We start from the raw sequence: 22,131 nt of genomic DNA on the forward strand, positions 1-22,131 counted from the left end.
CCCCCTCGCCACTGCTGCTCCTCCCCAGCAGCGCGAGCGCAGTGCAATCAGCCATTTGCCACCACCACAGGTGGCTGGAAAGAAGACATGGGAAAACTGGAAGTGTTCGAAATTTCTTTTACTGACAACAAACTCGTGTACAGTCCCGGGGAAGCAATCACTGGAACCGTGAACATCACAAACGTTGAATCAATCCAGTGTAAAGGTAGGCGAAATATTGTTTTGTTCACCTTTGTTTACCTGTATTCGTCGTACCTGCCTGTGACGTTACGCGGTGGTCTAGAAAAGCTTGCTCGTTCACTAACAAAAAACCCTTCACTTTCAGTTGTGGCTGTAGCGAAAATTGGGCAAATGTGAAGTTAAAATCTAGAACTACTTGAGTAGCCTAACCATAACCACAATTTATCTCACCTCTCATACTACTTTGTCGATCATGTCGTGTGGTGTATTTTGTGGTTTATGGTGGATAATGCTACATTATGATAGCCTTGTGAAAAAAAAGAATATTGAAACATCTTGGAAAGTGTAGGCCTAGGTTGATTATTAGGCCCTACAGTTTTTGTGCTGACAAAGTGAATGGAGCCAAAGTAAAACAGGCAAGACAGTCTTGGCGAGATAAAGAGGTTGAGACTATGCCTCAAGCACTGAGCTTTTTTCTTGGTAATAAGATGCATTGTTGTCTTGTTCAAAATAAGTCATTCAAAAACTCCTCAGCATCGTCGTGGTGAGCCATGCAAATCGCTAGTCTATATGACTTGGCAAGTCCTTTGTTCTCTTTTGGAACTTGCCATTAGGAGTAGCCTATTGATCAACCACCTGTAGGCCTGGTACTTACCGAATTTTACTGGTTTGCTTTTCAGTGGTGACAGGGGACAGGTGGTGTCTGTGCATACCAACAATGGCACTCAAGGTCACCTCATGTTTCATTGTGGCAGATCATCATGGGATCAGTGTCACTTTAGTGATCATATAAGCATATTTTCCAAAACCTAAAGATACCGGTAGCCTACATGATGGGCTGTTATGAGACATTTCTTTTGTTATAGAAATCACATGGGAATTGATTCAAGAGGTGATTTGTCAAAAACAATTCCCCCAAAACAACTCTGTGATCTGGAGAGTAAGAACCTGGCTAAGAAATCCAGGTGAGGTAGGCCTAGTGATTATTAAATAATGTAATACTGCTTGGCCTGGACTAGTCCTTATTTTCTTAAGTAAATGACACATGTTTACTATTGGCCTATCAGACTATTTACCACTTCATGCAGGTTAACTTACGCAGGTTGATCTCTTAACCATGTTCTTCGAATACTCTTTGTGGTGATCTGTATAATCCAAAAACATTTGATGCTCCAGTCCTGACATAAATCTTGTCCCTTTCAGAGTGCTGTATTGCCATTGTTTATTTAGGGTCTATGATGAATAAGTTAATTCATGTCCTATTGATATTCTTTATGACCTACATGGAAACAGTTAAACCAGCCAAAGTCCTGATGACATTCAGTATAGACTGTTCTTAGGGGCTGTGGTGTCCGGGGTGGCCAAACAGAAGAGGCTTTATTGTGGGCTTCTCTGGAGAAAACAAAAATCATCTCAGTTTAGCCGCCTGCCACTGTCGTATCGCAGACGCCATGGAAAGAAGTGGGCAAGGAAGAAACGGGCACTCGCATTCCATCTGTATTGCAAAACAATGTCACACACACACACACACACACACACACACACACACACACACACACACACACACACACACACACACACACACACACACACATCACCAGTGAGTGAGACAGCACATCAAGTTATGCCAGTTTTATGGCATGTTGTACAATTTAAAAAAGTTTTTTTTAATGTTTAATTCCTTAACATTAACTTTTGTTTTTACTTAATTGCCATTTTGCAGTGTGCTTTGCAAAGGTCCTCTCCCAAGCAAGTGCATGTCTCAAAGTCGGACATGCGTGAGAACCAATTTTCTAACTTTCAGCGCCAAACATTCTTCCAGTGGGGTTGACTTCCATAACCTTTCAGCAACACCTGTTTAACTTCCCGCCTCACAGCCATTTTGTGAGGTACTCTTTTGTTCATCTGTGATAACTACAGTGAATCAGCTGTTCTTGTCCTAACAGTGCTGTGATTGTTTCTGCTGAAAGCGTGTACATGTAATTGGAAGCCCAATTCACGTTTCATGTCAGTGTCACATATTGTGACGTGGAATTTCTGTCCCTTTTTAGTAATCCTCTCAGATAACCGGACAAAAGAAGGCCAACGAATGGATAGATGACATTAGATACAGTCTTGTTACGTAAACTTGTTATGTAAACAAAATGGAGATGCGTATATTGCCCAGATAATCTTCATCGTCGTAACAGTACATTTCAGTTGACATATTTACTACAGTAAGTTAGTGTTTTAGGCAGGGCCGCTGACAACTTTGGTCAGGCCCAAAACAGAGTCAACTGAAAAGGCCCCAAACCCAATACTTACAATCTAATGAGGATCCAATCCTGGGCCCCCTCTCTCCCTGAGCCCGGGACAACAGACCCCTTTGTCCCCCTGTCATCATCTGTGGTTTTAGGCATCAGCTATGTTCTACCACACAGGCAATTCAGTGAGTTGCTGTCTTTTTCCCTTTTTTCCTGTGTTCAGCTTTTTGAGCCTGCATTTTACTGGCACAGCAGAGAGGCAGGAGACGAGTGGAAGAGAGAAAGATGGGGGAGGACTGGGCAATGATCTCGGGCAGGAATCAAACCTGTGTCCCCAATGTACTGTAACAGTACAGTGCCTTAGCCGTTTAAGCTACAGCCAAGGCCCAGTGATTTACCTTCTAGCCCAGTGGGCACAGCTTTTAAATCTCCTCACCAGTCCAGTTTTCGGTCTTATGTGCAGGGTTTCCCTTTCTTGTTTAGAGCAGGCATGTTGGGAATTTGGGGGCTGCGGTGTAGACATAAGCTAACCATCTCCATTACATTATCACCAGGGCTTTAAATTAACTTTTTTCATCGCCAGCCAAAATGTCTGATAGATGCTAATCTTAGTAGTCAAACGCACACACTCCCTAATGGATCAAAGTTACTAGGAAGTTGTTTTTTTCTACCAGCCAAACTCAAATTCCACCAGCATTTGGCCGGTTGGCTGGTGTTAATTTAAAGCCCTGATTATCACTGTCATCTGTCTGTCATTAACATCCAAGCATTCAACTTCACATTGTGTCACGACCCCTGTTATTAAGTAATGGCGCTTCCTGCTCTCCTCAGGGGGGTTTAGTGGTTGAAGTACAAGGTGGCTGACTAATTACTTAGATCACTAAGAGTGCATTCACAGTTGACCCGAAAGTGCCATCTTACTGCCCAAAAAGGAGAGGTTTTCATTGTGTGAAGAAACGGGGTTATTTTTTCTAGGCTAAAGCGAGGTGTAGTCTAAGTAAGTTAAAGAAGAACTCAGTTGTGTTGGGGTTAGTGGTGGGTCATTTCACGTGAAATCAGACACTTTGGGACCCGACTGACACAGTGAATCTGACACCAATATTAAGGGAGAAACAGACAAAGGTTTACATTTGAGGGTAGGACAGTATACATTCAGCGTTGATTATATCAGTCAGTGTAAGTCACAAAAAGATGTCTGAGGTGTTTTTTGAAAGCTCTTCTCTGGCTCTACAAATTACACAACAGCATGGAATATAACAACCTTCAGAATATGAATTATGATGCATAATTATACATAACTATAAAAAAACGTATACTTTTAAATGGCCGGTAAATGGGGTGTTCGGTTCTTTATTCATTTCAGAGATAATGGGACATAAAGGTTGAAATTAGTTGTAATAAAGTAGTAATAGAGTAGTGTCAGGGACAGGACTGGACTGGCCATCTGGCATAACGGGCATTTTCCCGGTGCACCCTCGTCGGTCCCTATTCCAGGTACTCAAAAACTACACAGCTTCTACCCATTGTCAATGGACACAGTGGAAGCTAGACCATGTCCGGCATTCAGAGAAGGTAGGGTTGAAAGAATAAGCTCAGTAAAGGATTTTTTTAAATGCTCAAGCATCAAAGGGTATGTTGTAGCTGTATATGATGGCAACTAGTGGCTAGCATGTGTTGAGAAATGTATGCCAAGCACTGGAGAGGTGAAACTGAACTTCCTTCATCCTCATGGACCATCTACATCCTTCACATATTCCGATAGACATGCTGTCATGTGATATTACTATGGTATTACATTACCATATTACTAGGTGATCTGTATCATGCCATATTTTTGAGTCCCATTTATCTCTGAAATGAATAAAGAACCAAACATCAGCATTTCAGGTGTTGTTCATGACATTGCAGGCTACCTTTAGACAAGGAACTGGCCATTTTAGTTTTTTTGATATTCAATTTTTAATTTTTCAATTCATCATAATTCATATTCTGAGGATTGTTGTATTCCATGCTGTTTGTGTAATGTGTAGAGCCAGAAAAGAGCTTTCAAATAACACCACTGACATCTTTTTGTGACTTACACTGATTGACATAATCAAGTCAAATCAAGTAGGTTTTATTGTCAATTTCTTTACATGCACTGGTCATACAAAGAATTTGAAATTACATTTCTTGCTTTCCCATACAGACATAGACTAATCTAGGTAAGGACATAGACAGTATAGACATAGACAGTACTTATACATGGACTTAAGACAGTATGGACATAGACAGTGCTCATACAGACATTTAAAGTGCAAGACTGGACAACAGAAGACTTGTAGAGAACACACATTAAGAGGTAATTGTTGTGCTTTTGTGTTTTTCCTAAATAGTCCTTTATAGCGTTCTGACATAGTAATAGTAGCATTTTGAAGAAAAATAAATATTAAAAGGTCTACCAGGTACACCACCAGCAGCAGCAGCAGCAGTGTGTGTGTGTGTGTGTGTGTGTGTGTGTGTGTGTGTGTGTGTGTGTGTGTGTGTGTGTGTGTGTGTGTGTGTGTGTTTAGTGCAGGTAGAAGGTGCGGTGTGTGTCTGTGTGTGTGTGTGTGTATGTGTGAGTTGTGTGTAGGGGTGTGCAAAATAATCGCCATATCGATGCATCGCAATACTTACTTTCACAAAACAATGCATTGATTCATGACAAGGTATCGTGATACTTATTTTCTCAATATACTGCATGGATCAGTGACGTGCAGTGAAGGGTATGGTAGGGTAGGCAGTAAATATAGAATATATATCTATTTATATATATATATATTAACGGTGGGTTCGGTCCTCCCCCAGAAAAAAATGTATTTCTTAGATGCAATTTCCTGCATTTTAACCAAATCTGGAGAGTCACTATCAGCTAAAAACTTTTACAAATGTGTGTGTGTGTGTGTGTGTGTGTGTGTGTGTGTGTGTGTGTGTGTGTGTGTGTGTGTGTGTGTGTGTGTGTGTGTGTGTGTGTGTGTGTGTGTGAGAGAGGGGGGGCCTTATGCCACAAGGTATGGTTTGAATAGGCAAATAGGCCTATTCACATAAACATGCTGATATTTTCTTTAATGTGCAACAAATTAGTAGGCCTATGTTTCTCTAAATACTGTAAATATAAAGTAGGCTATAAGATGCCATCAGTGCTTAACCACCACAGCTCTAATAACTAAATAAGTAAATAGGCTACACTATTTAGACATTTGGACATTGTCAGTAGACCTAAATCTGAAACAATAAGTGAAAACATAATTTCAATTTCTTGAAAAGGCCAGCTACAATTCTTTGTTTTGCCAAATTGCCAAATTAGCTCCAGGACCCATACTTTGTACACCTTTAAGGACCTGTAGGCCTACATTTTACAATAATAATTTAGAAAGCTACAACATTTTGGGGGAAAAGCTTTAACTTTTGGCTTTAGCAGTTGATTTTGTTGCTCTTCTGTTTATTCTGTTGCAAATGCCAGGGCGTTTCACATGGATGGAGGGTGGCACAGTGTAGCCTACTTTTGAAGATAAAATGTCTAGTTCACCAACTGTGAATCACACCATAGCATGTGAGGGGGAAACGATTTACATTTAGCAATAAACCAACCTAGGTAACAGCTCCTGCCTCACTGCCGCGTTTTGTGCTGATAATCAAACACTCACAGACAAGAAGGAAAGTAGGCAAGGGGGCGGGTTGCTTGCAAACATGACCCGTGCATTCAGACAGTATCGAGTAAACCAACGAAACCACTTCTGAGACTCATCCTTGTGCGTGATAGTATTCTCAAACACTTCAGCTACGGTTGTGCAAGGTGTTTCAAATAAAGTCAATTTGTGAGTGCGGAAGCACTCCGAGAAACCATCCCCAGTCAATCGTCCTGTTCCACGTTGATCTCAACTCGCACACCGCGCACTTCAAAAGAACGCAGCTGCACTTGCTAACAGGCTCCACACAACTCACGCATTGCGTAGTCATCATCATAATAAATTAGGGAAATGGAGTCATGTCGTACGCTCAAAAAAACAATCTCGCGTCGATAATAACACACACACGGTCTATTCATGTCCACCACCGCACAACCAATCTTCAATGTCAACACCCTGACAAACGGTGACAACAAAAGGCACCACGAACAAACTTGAGCATGTTCATGTTAAAAGGCTACCCGCAGCATAATAATTAGATGAATCTTACCTTAAAGCAGAATCACAAGTAGGCTGTGTTTTTCATGCAAGCTAGTTCCATTAAAAGCCCGGGGTGGTTGACATGATGAAGACATTTTGTCCCAGTGCAAACTACTTGAAGCTGCTACCCATCTGATGTTGAATATTTCCACAATGCAGCGATTGCAAACGGCTCAGCTGTCTGTCACTTTAACCGTCTTTCTTGCTACTTCTCGGCATTTTTAAAAAAAATAATAAAGACAAAAAGCCAAAGACTGCCATGTTTTCTTTCCGATACGGCTAGAGATTTGAACAAGCCTTGCCTTGCTAGTTGTTGCTATCATAGCTGCCTGTAGGGCAGAAATTGGCTACTACCTGAATTGTAACAATTTTTCATTTTGGGCGCTGTGATTGGCTCACATACTCCCGCCACAGAGTAAAGGCTCTGCTTTTAGTCCCATTGACAAGCTATGTGACAACTTAATACGCATGCGCAAACTTCTACATTGACAGCATTGAAGGCAGGGTAGGCAGAGGAAAAGCGAGCCTTACCGGGCTGCCTGGCTGGCATTCGAAAGCTCTGCTTTCAGCCTGTCTCTGCTACCAGCCGGGACTGCGCGTTGCCACGGCAACCTGCCCAAGCCTGAGCGCTTTGCTTCGTGCGATTACTTAGGTTTTTGATCGTTGTCCTGTGTATACTGTACTTTAAACAGCTCATAATTTATGCTGAATCAATGTTATTGTTGTGTAGGCCTATGTGAACTCTGAAGAATATTTTTTTAAACACGTGTTAGTTTTTATTTTTAAGACATTTATCCCAGGGTAGGCACTGCCTACCAGGCACGTGCAGAGCATAGTTGCCCACGGTGCCCGAGCAACGGCCCTTTTGCCCACATTGGCTGATATTGCCCTTCCAAGGGAGGGGAAAATAATTTGGCAATTATAATTTCATATTTCAATATCATTTGATTTCTTTATAATTCATAATTTTGATTGAAGTTTTGTACAATAAAGACTTAAGTCAGTCATACAAATTCATCAGACCCGTCGAGAATGGGCACGAGCGATGTGAGGTAGTTCTAGGCCTACGCAACAACTCCGGTGGGGAGGGGCACGCGACAGGCGCTTGAGCGCCTATAAGAGACACGAAAGATTTTGAAGATGCCTGGGTGTCGGCTAGAGCCCTACACACAGTCTACATATTAGGGTACAAAATATGCTCACAATCAACCTCTCTATTATCAACAATGTTGAGTTTAGAACTTTTAGTTATCATACATCTGACAGCCAGCCAGCGCCACGTTTAGGTAGCAAAAAAAAAACAAAAAACCCGACAGCCAGCTGTAGATATGCCTCGGAAAAATAGGCTAAGATTTCATGTTTCAACTGATTTGCTTTGCAATTCGTATTTTTGATTGAAGCTTCCTAAATTAAGTTTTCAAATTCAGATTCACCTGCACCTCGAGAGATAGGCAAAGGGAGGGGCAGCATACGTGTTGGGGGGGCACGCGCAGCTCTACATGGGAGAGAGGGAGGGGGGAGCAAGCATGCATGCGATGCGACCAGGGCAGAGACGCAAAATATGTCGAAGATGTCGTGGGAGTAGAGCGACTGCCCTGGCGGCCTGAGGTGAGCTGGAAACATAGCAGACTACACAGTATTACACTACATGACCACAATTAATGCCTCTTAAAGCCGATGTCGAGTTTAGGACTTTAATCTGACAGCCGGTGTGCCACGTTCAGATATTGGGGGAAAACGACAGCCAGCTAGCTTGCAGTCATTGTCAACGTTTTACATGGCTCAGGTTGTTTTGTGGAAGGCTAACTCAACTAAGAAACGTGCAGATGACATGTCGTTTTATCAAGCAAGAGAGAACTTAAGGGGGTAGGCTAGCTAAAGGAAGCACATCTCTGCAGAGTTGGCTGCGAAAAAAATGAACAGGTGCAGGTGAGGCAGAGAATCTTTTTCAGGATTGTAGAGGTTTGATCTTGGTGAGACCGCTTGGAAAGTGCTTTTTCTTACCCTGATATATTCTCCGACCCAAAGATACTGTTTCCACTGTCTATGTCCATGTAATTGAAATAAATCCACTCCACATAACTGGCGTTTACTGTTCTTCTCAAGACATAGGCCTACAAAATGAGCATGAACTAACTAAAATATCTGTAATGAAAATAAAAGGTTATAAAGTATGCGAGAAGCTCGGGGCTTCAGAGCAACAGATAAGAACTGGTCGCTCCCACGCCACGGTTCTTTGCGATCTGAATGAAAGCCGGCTCGTCAATTCTTAAAGCGACAGTACACATTTTTAATATAGGCTACAAAAGACCCAACAAATGACCTAAACCTGTGAATTCTTATTGTTTTAGCTTTCCTATATAATATTCATCATTTTAATCATGGAATATGCATATTAACGAAATTTCAAATTCAAATGAAATGATCTTTTAACCATTTTTAAACTATTTCTATTTATTATAACTTAAAGTCTACTTTGGCTGCTACAAGGATTATAAAGATGACAGTGGGTTAATTGATTAAGCATCTTCATATTTAGCCTATTAATTTACTCATCATTTCATTTCATTTAAGATGAGGATGACTCAGAGCCACAGACCTCTGCACATAGGGCAGGTAGGCATAAGACTGGTCATCTCTGTGACTGATAAGTTACAGGTTTAAAAACTATCAAGGCTTTTTCTCATAATTTCATTTAATTTAGGGGCAGCCACATACCACACATGAGGAAATGTGGATCAGGAGACATTTAGGGCAGGTGGGCATAAGGCTGATCATCTCTGATATGATTAATAGGTAGGCCTACATGTTTAAAAACTAGCATGTTATATCATATGGTACGCATTCAAGATACTATACAATAAAATAATATTAATAATTATGACAATAATATAGCCTACTACTTCTACTACTACTACTAAAAATAATAATACCCATGGTGCAGTTTCCTAAAAAATGCTGAAGGCCGCTCATTGTTGATGTTTTTTTTTTTTTTTTTTTAGGGGGGGGGGGTTGCCCTTTCTTCAGGTTAGAGCAACTGCCCTTTGAAATTCCTGTGCACGTCCCTGCTACCTACCCTGCCTACCCTGACCGCACGTCTCTGGGCCATGGATTCATGACAATGGGGCACCTAAGTCTCCACCCCTTCTGGGCGGCTTGTGGGGCTGGGGGAACACAAAAACTTTTGACTGGGCTGTAATGGACTGATCAAAGCTATTTTCCGATCCACCTCGCATTTCCCCGTCGATCACACATATGCTGTGCCTCAGAATTAATAACAACCAATGGTGTGCTTGTTGACTTCACTTGGCAAGCGATTTTTGAGTTGTGTGTGTGCAAAAATATGTAATTATTTGGACTACACAACAGACGTTGCATATCCGACGTGCAGCCACTTATGCAGCGATGCAGCGGTTGGGTTGGCTGTGCCTCGGTTCACATCAGATATGCGAGGCGCACGTGTAGTCTCTAACAAAGTTTTGCACAAAAGCTAAAGACACGTTTCTTGCGTGTCGAAAATGAGTGGTCTTACGACGCAAATCCAAACCTTTCAAATTCACTGTCATCATATGTGAAATCCGGAGCACATGCCAAACGGGATGAGGATTTAGCTTGACTCGCTCCATTAACTCGCATTCAAAATTTTGAGCGCTCCAGCCCCACAGATCGGAAGTAGAAGGGCGTGACTTAGGTGCCCCATTGATTATTTGATAACAATAAAATTCTATTTGCCACGGGTTGATTTTGTTCAGTAGAGAGTAGGTAATATTTCTGTTGTGATGTAAGCTCTCTCCCAGATGATAAAATGCTTAAATAGAATGAACTGACTTATGAAAGCTACACAGCAACTGACAAATAAGCTGTATTTTACACATTTACTGAAGTAAATATCGCAATGCATCACAGTAGTACATGAATCGCAATGCATCGGGATAGAATCACATCATGGCATGTGTATCGTGATGCGCATTGAATGGTGAACCCTTTGCCAATACCCATCCCTAGTTGTGTGTCAGTGTGTGTATGTTTGGGTTTAGTGCAGAAAGTGCAGTGTGTGTGTGTGTGTGTGTGTGTGTGTGTGTGTGTGTGTGTGTGTGTGTGTGTGTGTGTGTGTGTGTGTGTGTGTGTGTGTGTGTGTGTGTGTGTGTGCATCTTTTGAGTTAGTGCAGGTTGAAAGTTCAGTCACAAATATAGTATATATTTGATATATAATAAATATAATGCTGAATGTATAGTGTCCTACCCTCATATGTAAACGTTTCCTAGTCTGTTTCTCCCTTAATATTGGTGTCAGATTCACACAAATGCAGTTCTGCTGTGCTACCTTGCTAAAACAGGCACACAAAGTATGATTGAAATTTGTGTTTGTCGGGTCCCAAAGTGTCTGATTTCACGTGAAATGACCCTGGTAGAGATCCTTCATTGACAATTGGAAAAAAGGGCCCCGTCGTGGCCTAGCGGTAGGGCACTGGGATACTACTCCGGTGACCCGGGTTAGATTCTGGCCCGGGTCATTTGCCGATCCTCATCGCTCTATCCCACTCGCTTCCTGTCACCATCTCCAATTGTCCAATGAGGTAAAAGCCCAAAAAAATTAAAACAATAAGTTGGAAAAAGCTATTCAAAATTAGTTTTGTCGAGTCATGGAACTGGAAGCTTGACTTCACCACCAGAGGACATGCCAAACTGAACTATCAGACATGTCTTGGTGAGACAGGGTGTTTCCTTTCAGATATCTCCATGTGACTGGTCTGTTTACATTCTGTGTCCTGAAAAACAGGTGAGGTGGAGGCGTGAGAAACGTCACCATTTTCGGGCACACACCCAAAAGAAGGACAGACCTTAAAGTAAATACCCGGCGGGGCACCTTTTAATAGCCTGCCATTATTTTCCAATCTAGATGACGACAATGCGGTTCTCTTTGAAGGAAGGATTATGCACTGGGCAGTGAATAACACTGGCAAATCATTTACTAATGACTTGACATATGCACTGATGTATAAACCAGAGCCTCTACTCGATTGTACATAACTTGTGCGGACCACTTTGTTTGTGGTTAAAAAAGAGTAAGTGTTTTTTTTTTTTTTTAACATCTAATGATGTATTTCATTAGAGATGTGTTTTTGGGGAAAGTGCACTCTAATAAACTCAAGTCTTTGGTACCCATAACTAGGTTATTCAACTCAGTAGTGAGAAGCCGCACTCTGAAATGTAAGTCTTAAGATTATTATTTTTTGGAAAGCACAGCAAGATGGGCGTTTCTGCCCAAGCCATCTCCAACACTACAGTAATGGGGTGTACTAGCATGGTCTCTTGACCATCCCATAATACTACCATTTCAGTACGTAGGGTGGCGCACAAGGCTAGGGGTGTACAACAGTGAACAATAAAACGATATGATTCTGGTAGAAATGATTAACTTTCTGAAGTGAATGGCTAAGGATGATGAAGTGAAGACAACTATGGGATTGTATATTCTGTTTGGTGGTTAGTGACACAGCACTGACAGCCTGTGAGTCCAGTGTCCCGTGTGCTCCTGTGGTTAACCTTCTTCTTTGGGACTTGTTGTGACGAGTTGGCTTTCCCCTTTGGTTGCCTTGGTTTTGTGGCTGTTTGGTGTGCATGGAGACGGGGTGACGTGAGACTAAAGCCTGCTCCGCACAGAGCTGCTCAGCTGGGAAAAGGGCCTCAGGGGCAGCTGCTGCTGCAGGAAGAGAGGCAGATAAACATCACACACACACACACACACACACACACACACACACACACACACACACACACACACACACACACACACACACACACACACACACACAGGGCCGCTGACAGCTTTTTCTGGGCCCAGGACAAAGTCATCTGAAAGGGCCCCCTATCCAATACATACAATGTAATGGGGACCCAATTCTGCCCCCCCTATCTCCTTGGGCCCGGGACAACATACCCCTTTGTCCCCACCTGTCGGCCGGCCCGCACGCACGACGACACTATGCTCTCAGCTCAGGCAGCGTCCATTATCCAGACAGAACAATGAGGCTTTGTCAGTCAGGACAACACGGATCAATTAGTCAGGGAGCGTATGCATGGGGCACAGACAGTTTAACGGTATTTGATCATCAAAATCATGAAAGAACATTCTGAAACCTCTCTTCAATGTGTGGTGTGTGTTGCACTATGACGGGGCGCTGCTTGCTTACTGGTCTGAAAAGGTTGTGGTATGGTTGTGGTCACGTTTGGCAGCGCGGCGGAAAAGTGGCTGCCTACGCTTATGTAAATGACACTTTGACTTTCTGTTCTTTTCCCATGTCCATCAGACGCGCTTTACTGTGTTACTTATTGTGTCTGGCATGGGTGATGTAACGACACATAATGTACATTGCCTTTTTTGTTGTTGTTGCAGCGATCAAGGTGAACTGCCATGGCTTCTGTGGGGTTAGCACCCGGATGAATGACACCTCGTGGGCCGCAGAGGAGCAGTATTTCAACAGCACTATTTCAGTGGCAGATAAAGGTAGTGATGCCACACACACACACACACACACACACGCACACACAACCACCACCTTGAGGGAGAATTCCAGCCAATTTTAACATGCGGTGGTTGCATTGCTCGTCCTTAACGTGCGCCCGATGACAATGCAGCCTTATATTTTTTACCGTTCAGCCATTTCTGAGATCCTGGCCGTCCTAATGGGGGCATGGTTTGTTTACATTTTTTTTAAAAGCCCCAAAAGTCTTGATATACTCCAAATATCATCCCAAAAGTCACCGCTTTATTGTACAGTGTGTCTCGGAAAAGGCTGAACAAAAAAATGCTGTCGTCGTCAAATACATGGGTTTCCTGTTTGTAAGCACTCTCTGGCTATGTGCCCCTGCCTGTGCACTCTTCAACCTCTGATTGTTGGAAACTGCTGTCACTCAAAAAATGCGCTCACGTGGTTGGCTGCTTAGCATCTTGCCCCTCCTCACAGTGCGAAGATTTGTAAACGGGAAACCTATGTATACTAAAAAGTCAAGGGTAGCATGAGCAATACAACCAAATTCTCGATACATTCTTTATGCAAAATCACTGTTAATTTTTTATTTATTCATTACAATTATAATTATATTACAACATATGCAACATCCTCTCATAAAGCCAATTCAATTATTCCGATCAATTTAATGTTGTTTTATCATCTTGTGTACGTGTGTCTTTGTAACTGCACGTCTGATGTCAATACTGCAATAATGCTCTTTTCTTTCGGCAGGCACTTTGAAGAAGGGCCCTCATACGTTTCCATTCAAGTTTCTCATTCCAGGTGAGATAGTCAAGTGGCGCTAGCACTAGTCTCTTCACTCACTGTGTTGTATCCGATTGTCTGCACATTTGACTGTTGACATGAGGAAAAGGCGCCTGTCCAAGGACAGATGGGGGAGAAATAATGGGCTTGTGGCAAGTCGAGCGTATTTGCATAGTGCATTTCATACACAGAGGCTGGTCAATGTGCTGAACAAAGGGACTTGTGGAGCAATGACTCTCTTACTTCTATTCCCGGCAGCAGTGATTGTATGGGTACTAGGTGTGTGTTTGCAGTTATGGAGAAGGTTACAGTAAACCAGATCTAATGGGCTGGATATCCTTTGTTCCTTTTATTGACCTGGGCTGTGTTTCCTAAAAACCCTAAAGTAGTACTAATGCCTAAGTAGTACTTAAGTATGAGGGGCCGCCTAGGCAATATATCAGAAATAGGTTTCACATCATCACTAAAAGTTAATACATACACTATTTTACCTCACACATGCAGTTGGCGCAACCATTTTATTTGCATGTGCGAGAAAAAATATTGTATGTAGACCTATAAATGATTGTATACATAAACTGTTAGTGATGTGGTATATTGCCCCTCATACTTAAGTACTACTTAGGCTTAAGTACTACTTAAGGGTTTTTGGGAAATGCGACCCTGGGCCATAGCACTTCCATTAGACATATTGGACAGTTAGTGTAATAGCGACAGTAAGTTAATGACCATACTTGCATGTGGAGCTATTGTGCAAAATAACACATGAAGAGCTTTCAATAGTTGTTGTGTAGACATGGGCACATGATTACTTTATGAATCACATAGAATTACGTTATTTTAAAAAAGCAAGTTCTCTGATAAAGTCACACCTAGTCATTTTAGCCTCCTTCATATTTTCACTGCATACGAATGTTTTCCCTGTTGGCATCATTTGAACTGAAACTCAAACCGATCCAACTGGTTCTTTATAGCTGTGAGTTGACACTACAGTTACAGGCTAAGTAGGACGTCTTTACTGTCCCACCTTTTCAAAAGAAGCTTCTGGTTTAGGCTGAGTCTCTGTTCACATTTCACCTGGGCTGAAGGCAATATTGATACGAGAATAGGATGAACGAAGATCTTAGTCTACCAGATGAGTCATATCTGTTCACCTGTACAGACAAAAAGCAGTGTATCTGGCCTGGGAAAAATAGGAGTAGTTTATGTCATTGTAATCTTTTGGCCAGAGGTGAAGATTTGTATTTCGTGAAGAAAAATGATGCCGTTTGGACACAAAAGTAGTTTACAAAGTGCCATTGCTAGGCAATTTCTGCTATTCTCCCCCTCTCTTCACTGTACCTCCGCCTGAGTTGAGACTTAACTCTTAACTCTACACTCTTGTGTCTGCAAAGAGCCAGCTACTATTACTAAGTACCCCCTGGTTTGGTTGATTTTTTTTTCGCCATTGTGGTGTGTTCAAAGGACTATTTTTTCTAAATGTGCACACCTATGTATTGTATGTAGTCACACATTGGATACATGAAGTTAATGTCGACCACATAGTGCTTTGCATGAACAAACATGCCACACCACAGTGTTGTGTGTTCGCATATTCACACTGGTTGTGTCAAACAAAAATCTCAGTTTAGTTAATGCATTCATTGGTTTTATTTGATTTTGTAAAAAGCAGGGCAGATGACCAAAATATGTCGTTCTCATTGTGTGTGGAAAAACACTGATATTATCAGATTCTTTGGCGTCATTGAAAGTTCAGATGACCTGTAATGGTATACCCATTTCTAGTCTACATAATAAATAAAAGTAAATCAGATAAAGAACTGAGTTGTCAAAGCGGAGACAAGAGGGGTTGTACCAAGGCTGTAACGCAGTAGTATTTCATTTACTGCCAATGCTGTAATTGATTCCTCCAATTTCTCATTTTTGATTTTTCTTTCTTTGTCTCCATCGCTCTGCAGCCACAGCCCCTACATCTTACGAAGGACCTTATGGCAAAACCATATTTGAAATCAGAGCCTTTGTCGACACGCCACGTTTCACAAAGGACTACAAGGCAGAGAAGGCTTTCTTCATCTTAAAACCCCTCAACCTCAACGATGTGCCTGATATTCAGGTGAGATATCGGGAAACATTTGTTCTTTCGATTAAAGATGTACTATTCTACAAATTCATCTGTCCTCACATGTATGGTGGTATCCATTCGTGTCTATGCACGGCATAGTTCATTTTTGGGTTCTCAGACCTTTTTATATGTTTTTCTTCTCATGATGAATAGGAAATAAGTTCCTCCTCGGTGACCAAAGACTTCAGCTACATGCTGGTGAAAAATGGCACTATTATGCTTAAAGCCACCAGTGACCAGCGAGGGTATACCCCAGGCCAGGTCATTCACCTGGAGACAGAGATCGAGAACCGGTCGGGGAAAGCCACAAGCACAGTGGTGGCCAGTCTTATGCAGGTAAAAAATACTGTGTGTATGAATGTCTTTTAGTATGGCTGTGTTGTAATGCGAGTGTAATGTGAGAGTTATTTTGTAGAATTCTTACGCACCTCCTCTGGCCAGGTGTGTAGGAGTGGAACCCCTGGGTCAACCTTGAATTGCATGAAGAAGGTCAATAGACCGAAACGTCGCAAGTGAACTCTGCAAATGTAAACGGTGTGCAGGAGGAGCTTTATTTTTTAAAAGAGTTTTAAAAAATTATCCAGGACAAAAAGTGTGCGTGCTGCACCCTTGCAACGACGTGGGTGTTGTTGCACCCTTGGTGTTAGAGTGAAATGAAACTCACACATTCTTTGTGAGTGTGTATGTGTGCTTGTGGAGGTGTGAGAAAGGAGAGTTGCCAGTTGTCAGAAGCTAGAGATGAGTATTTCCTTCCCCGGTGGTGCTGCTGTGTGGTTTGTCACTAGAGTACTTTTGTGTGAACCTCGGGGGTATCTCAAGAACGTGGTTCAGTACCCGACCTAGTTAGCTTAACAATACAATCCAATATACAATGATATGACCCAATGAAGTTGACTGAAAATGCTTTCAAATACATGCATATACACACATACATATTTCCATATTCTCTGGAGGGTGTCGTACGGCGCCATTTGTCCGGGGTTCACGTGAGAGTGCACACACACAGTAATAACAATTCTTAAAAAAAGATTACTCTGGAAGCAATTGCCATATAGTCAAAATGCATTACATCAAGACCTAGCCTACTAGCACAGGAAGACTGTACTTATCTGAAAGGCATTATCAAATCTTAAGGCTGTAAGGGAGGGATCTTGTATGCTGACACAGCTTCGACTTAAAGTCGCACTGTCGGTTAGCTAGGTTAACCTGCAGTAGTAAATCAGCTAATAAAAGAGCCTGGTGTTCTCGTTTTCTGAACTTGATGACCCTTGCAGGCTATCTATTAGCAGGTATACCACTTGTTGTAGGTTAACTTGGCCTGGTTTATTACTTAACCATGTCTTGGAATTGCCCCCCCCTTTTAACGTGAACAGAAGGTGACGTACAACACCAAGAGGCCCCTGCATGACCAGAGGACCATTGCGGAGGTGCAGGGCGCGGGCGTGAAGGCCAACAAGGAGGCCAAGTGGAAGGAGCAGATCATCGTGCCGCCTCTGCCACAGTCCCCGCTGCAAGGCTGCGAACTCATCAACGTCGAGTACTACATCCAGGTCAGCCACAATAGTGACGTTAGCTGTGGTTGCTGCACCACTTTGACATGTGCTTCTAAAAACGTCAATGGCCTATAAACTTTGAAATGTCTTAAGAGCTCCGATGGGCTGTACAGACCAAACACTGAAAGCTGATTATATGAAAAGTTTTAGTCCACGATCAGCGTCAAGAAGCTCGTTTCTGAGGCATGTTTGGGACATGCACAGATTAATTGTTTTACAGTCTGCTGACTCATTCATTCAAAGTTACATATAGTTATTGATGCACAGGTCATTGGTTACCGTCCCTGGATTAAGGTGTAGGCAGACCACCACACAGATTATTCTTACTGGTCAAGGTGAAATTCAAACCTGTATCCCTGTAATCCCAAGATCATCTCCAATTGGAGGCTGCCAAACATTGTCATAGGTTATTACCATAAAGTAAACTGAAGGTTGGTCTCTCACCCAACACACTTACTGATGGCCAAAACCTTTTTACAATAACACCAACCACTGTTGTCATCTTTTTTTTATAATTGATGTATTTGTGTATTTGGATCAGGGGACAAAATTCTGGGCCACATACACTAGCCGATTGCATGTATCCTCAATTGAAATGAAAACTAGCACCCGTCCCCTTTCCCCAGTCCCCTTTACTTGGGCCCCGAGTTGCTGAGTTCCCCCCGACCGCTCGTGCCAGAGATAGTTGAGATAGTGTTGGTGTACATGTATTGGCTTCGAGTTGTTATGTGGAATGGAAAGAGGATGTTGTATACTTCAGTAGTGTGCTGCAGCCTTGTTCCCTCACTGGCTCGTATAGAAAGGTCCGTATTTGCATTTCCTCTTTCCCCATTCTGTGTGGAAGCATTTTCTCCATAGTGAGAAGTCCGGACACTTAAAATCCTTTTTGTCTTTTATTATTTCATGGCTGGAATACGTTTCGACTTCAACAGTGTTCCGAAATGATAAAACACAAAAAGGATTTTAAGTGTGCAGACTTCTCACTTTGAAAACTACAGTTGGCCTTTGTCCTGCACCTTTTCCTGGGATGTGCACAATCCTCTCCTTCAACAGCATTTTCTCCATAGACATAAGGTCCCAGCATTTTCAGCTGTTATATAATCAACTATCTATATGAGCTACTCTATAAGAAGGCCACACAAAAGTTACAGATTTGTTTTACTCTATAACTATGCAACTAAGAGTTGCATATTGTTTGTGCCCTTGTTTCCTGAATATATTGTGTGTGTGTAAGGAGGTGGGTAGAAGACATTATAAACTTGCATAACATTGCATAAAGGAAAATTAGGAAATGCTGCATCTTGAACATCTTCTTATATATCTATACTTACTAAATATTCGAGGGTGTATATGTTTACTCTGTGTACACCGTTGCTATTCTTAGTTATAGTATGACCCATCTACTGTATCATGTCATTTTCTCTCTGTAGTCTTGTGTTGTCTACTGTCATGCTACATCACATGTGCTGTCTGCACAAATCAAGTTAATAATGAATCTACTGTACCATACAAGTAAATCACCGACTGTCTTCATACTTCTCTCCCGTGCGTAGGTCTCTCTGAAGTCCCCAGAGGTGTCGCTGACTCTGCCCATATTCATCGGCAACGTTCCCGTTGACCCGGCGCGCCGCGCCAACCCTTCCCGCCCCGTGCCCCCCGTGCCCAGGTCCACGCCTCCGACCGCCGCCAAGGACGCCCCCAAACCCGCGCCCAGACCCCGGCCTCGCAGCTGTTACGCCTCCCCCAGCGCACCCCCGGCCGAGTTGGAAGCTGGAGCCCCGGGGATGGCGGGCACGCCACAGGCCGAGGAGCTTCCCACCAAGAGCCACACTCCGCAGCAGCAAGGGCTGGACTCCCCAGCCGTGGCCCCGGTCCCGGCCCTCCCCTCCCCCCGTGGCTTCAGCTACGCCCCAGGCCTGATGTTCCCGTCCCCGCAGCCCAGGCCCAACGGCGTGGTGGGGCCCCACAACAACAACAGCGCTGCAACCAGCCCGTCGGCACCCGTCTTCAGCGTGTCCACAGGGTCCAACATACCCTTTCACACGGAGAACAACTCCACGCCCGTGCCCATGCCAGGCCAGCTCATCATGCCACCAAACTACGGGCCGTCCCTGTATCCGCATGGTGAGTGAGCACGTCTTTGATATTTATTTTTTTACTTATTTATTTTAACAGCTTCGCAGCTTTCTTTGTGTGTAATCAAGCTTTCTACATGATGTCAAGTTATTGCTTTACCTACGTATTTAAAACAGGTAAGTTACAACAGCCATTAAGCTTATGTCCATAACATGCACTGAACCAACCCCCACGCTTACACTGAAGACATTGCTGTATTAAAAGTTAAACACAGAAGGCCCCAGGGTACTACAAAACAGCTTCCTGTATTGTTCCCATTGACATTACGTTCCAGCTCATGTACTGTCATGTAGTGCCTCCTAGTGGAAGAAATTGGCCTCAGCTTTACCCATGTTTTCTGTGGCTCACTTAGTTTTATTTTTTCCATCTTTTCCAGTTTTTGCAGAGCCGCCACCTTCGTATGATGAAAGCTGCAGCAACACCTGAAATGGGTACCAGAACCAAACAACAATGGAGGATTGTCATCCACACACACACACACACACACCTCATTGTCTGAACATTGCAATCTCTCAGTGCATACAGGCACACTAGGTCACTACATCTATTTAAGCCTTCTCATCTCTACCACAGCCTTTTAAGGAAAACGCTAACTTTAAAAAATGAGTGGGCCCCTCTGGGGTCTTCATAACTGAGTTCAATGGGCAGTGCTTGGGATTCATGATGTCATAAGACACCTGGCATGTTAATCCAGTATGTCTGGAGTTAGATTTGTGTGTGTGTGTGTGATTTTTTTTATCAAACGGTTTATCATCGTGTATAGAAAGTGATTATGACAATCAACGTATAAAGTAGCAGAAGCAGTTTCTCTGTTTTTGGAAATGGTGATATGCTGTTATATGCTATTGACAGAGTTCCAATCAGTGCCAATTATATACAACTGATTTTAAACAGAAAATGAAAAAATGATCCAAGGTTTGTTCTTTTTTTCCCTTTGTTTTATTGTTTGTTTGTTGGTTTTTTCTATTGCTGGTATTTATATATTAACACTAAGGTATACACTGTTAAATAGTTTTATTCACTTGATTGCCTTTTTAGCCTTCAGTTTTAATAAAATGGTTCACAAATTCAATTGTTGCTGCAAAGTTTTTAACCTCTGAACATTTATGAAACTGATATAACGGAGTTGTCTTCCACAGTAGCCTGGCGGTCATCTGCTAAACTTTACACCTGTACAAACCTGTAGACAAGAGGTAGGAAGAATTGTCCCCTTATATACCATTGTACTGTATATCAGGGGACGAGGCTACAACCAGTCAGACTAATCACTGATCTTGGTGTTGATTTCTCATTGGGGCCATATTTAATAGGCAGTTATAGGTTCCCCACCCCTGGTATAGAGCCATGTCTCGAGGGCCGTTTGCGGTTTGCATTTGCAATACAATTCAGGGGGCCTAGAGAAGGTGGTGTTTGTTTAAAAGGTGGCTGCCTTCAATATAGGCCTAAAGTGAAGGGGAAAATCCTGACAGTCAGTGCACAGTGCACACAGTGCACTGAGGTCTTAAGTGCGTAGTGTCGTGGAAAATTTTGAACACTATGCACTGTGCCCTCGCTGGAAGTGACGGCTGAGCATGGCATTAGCTCGCCAAAATACGAGTTGGCTGCTGTTTACAATGCACAGCGTCTGGTGCTTGTATTTCCATGTCCTTCACCCCAAAGGACAACAATCACACATGCAATACTTTGGTTGGCATGAAAAGGTTGGTGTCCCATCAACATTACTTACAGAATTAGGAGACTGTTGACCAAACTCTTCTTCTGAACTGAATGCCACATTTCCTCCGTGTCATTGTCAACATGGCCGCCATTGTTAGGGGATCATCCTGGCACTTTCAGTGCACTGGCTCAACTGATTTTTTCAGCGTGAGCACCCTAGGCACTGAAAAACAGTGCCCGAAGTGCACAAGTGCGGCATTTGAGACACAGCCCTGGTTTGTGTTCATAGTAGGGCCCTCGGAGGACTTTTACGGCCCTCGGATGAATTTGAAGTGGCCCTTCGAATGACAAAGGTTCCCCACCCCTGCTCTACACTAATTACAGTACCAGGACGAGATGCTATCTAGAATCCCACCCTCAAATGGGCCCTGTAGCCCCATGAATATGAAAGCTGGTGTCTGCTGCTGTTGAACCGTTCATTGCTGGACTTTGGGCATAATACCACTTGAAAGATGAGAATCTAGCTTACCATTAATATGTGTACCTAGCCTACTACACTGACGCATGGCTGAGACAATGTATTGTGAATTCATAAAAGCAGGCGGGACGGAACCCTGCATGTTCATTCTGATTGGTATACTGTGTACTCATGCAACTACTCTGAGTTGTTATAGTAGAGATGGCCGCAATGCAACAAATGTCATAATGCCACCCAGAGGCGTGCACAGATAGGGATGAGGTGGAGTGTCCCTTTAAGCACCTGTGCCTTAA

General features: G+C 42.8%; 1 protein-coding gene across 1 annotated transcript; it reads left to right on the forward strand.

The window, feature by feature from the left end:
* Window positions 1-20,776, forward strand: LOC134445974 (arrestin domain-containing protein 1-like). The gene is made up of 8 exons (XM_063195156.1): window positions 1-205; window positions 13,011-13,121; window positions 13,861-13,911; window positions 15,852-16,006; window positions 16,169-16,351; window positions 17,389-17,565; window positions 19,122-19,692; window positions 20,081-20,776. Exons 1-8 carry the CDS (start codon window positions 88-90, stop codon window positions 20,128-20,130), a joined length of 1,416 nt encoding a protein of 471 aa, XP_063051226.1. The 5' UTR covers window positions 1-87; the 3' UTR covers window positions 20,131-20,776.
* Window positions 20,777-22,131: the final 1,355 nt, after the last annotated feature.

Source organism: Engraulis encrasicolus, chromosome 3, assembly GCF_034702125.1.
Source record: "Engraulis encrasicolus isolate BLACKSEA-1 chromosome 3, IST_EnEncr_1.0, whole genome shotgun sequence".
Classification (NCBI taxonomy): domain Eukaryota; kingdom Metazoa; phylum Chordata; class Actinopteri; order Clupeiformes; family Engraulidae; genus Engraulis; species Engraulis encrasicolus.

What these genes read in the sequence shown, in the direction of transcription:
- LOC134445974 (XM_063195156.1), top strand. Translation starts at nt 88, where the DNA reads ATGGGAAAACTGGAAGTGTTCGAAATTTCTTTTACTGACAACAAACTC. An exon ending in TGAATCAATCCAGTGTAAAG is followed by an intron (nt 206 to 13,010) that starts GTAGGCGAAATA and finishes TTGTTGTTGCAG; the next exon opens with CGATCAAGGTGAACTGCCAT. An exon ending in ATTCAAGTTTCTCATTCCAG is followed by an intron (nt 13,912 to 15,851) that starts GTGAGATAGTCA and finishes ATCGCTCTGCAG; the next exon opens with CCACAGCCCCTACATCTTAC.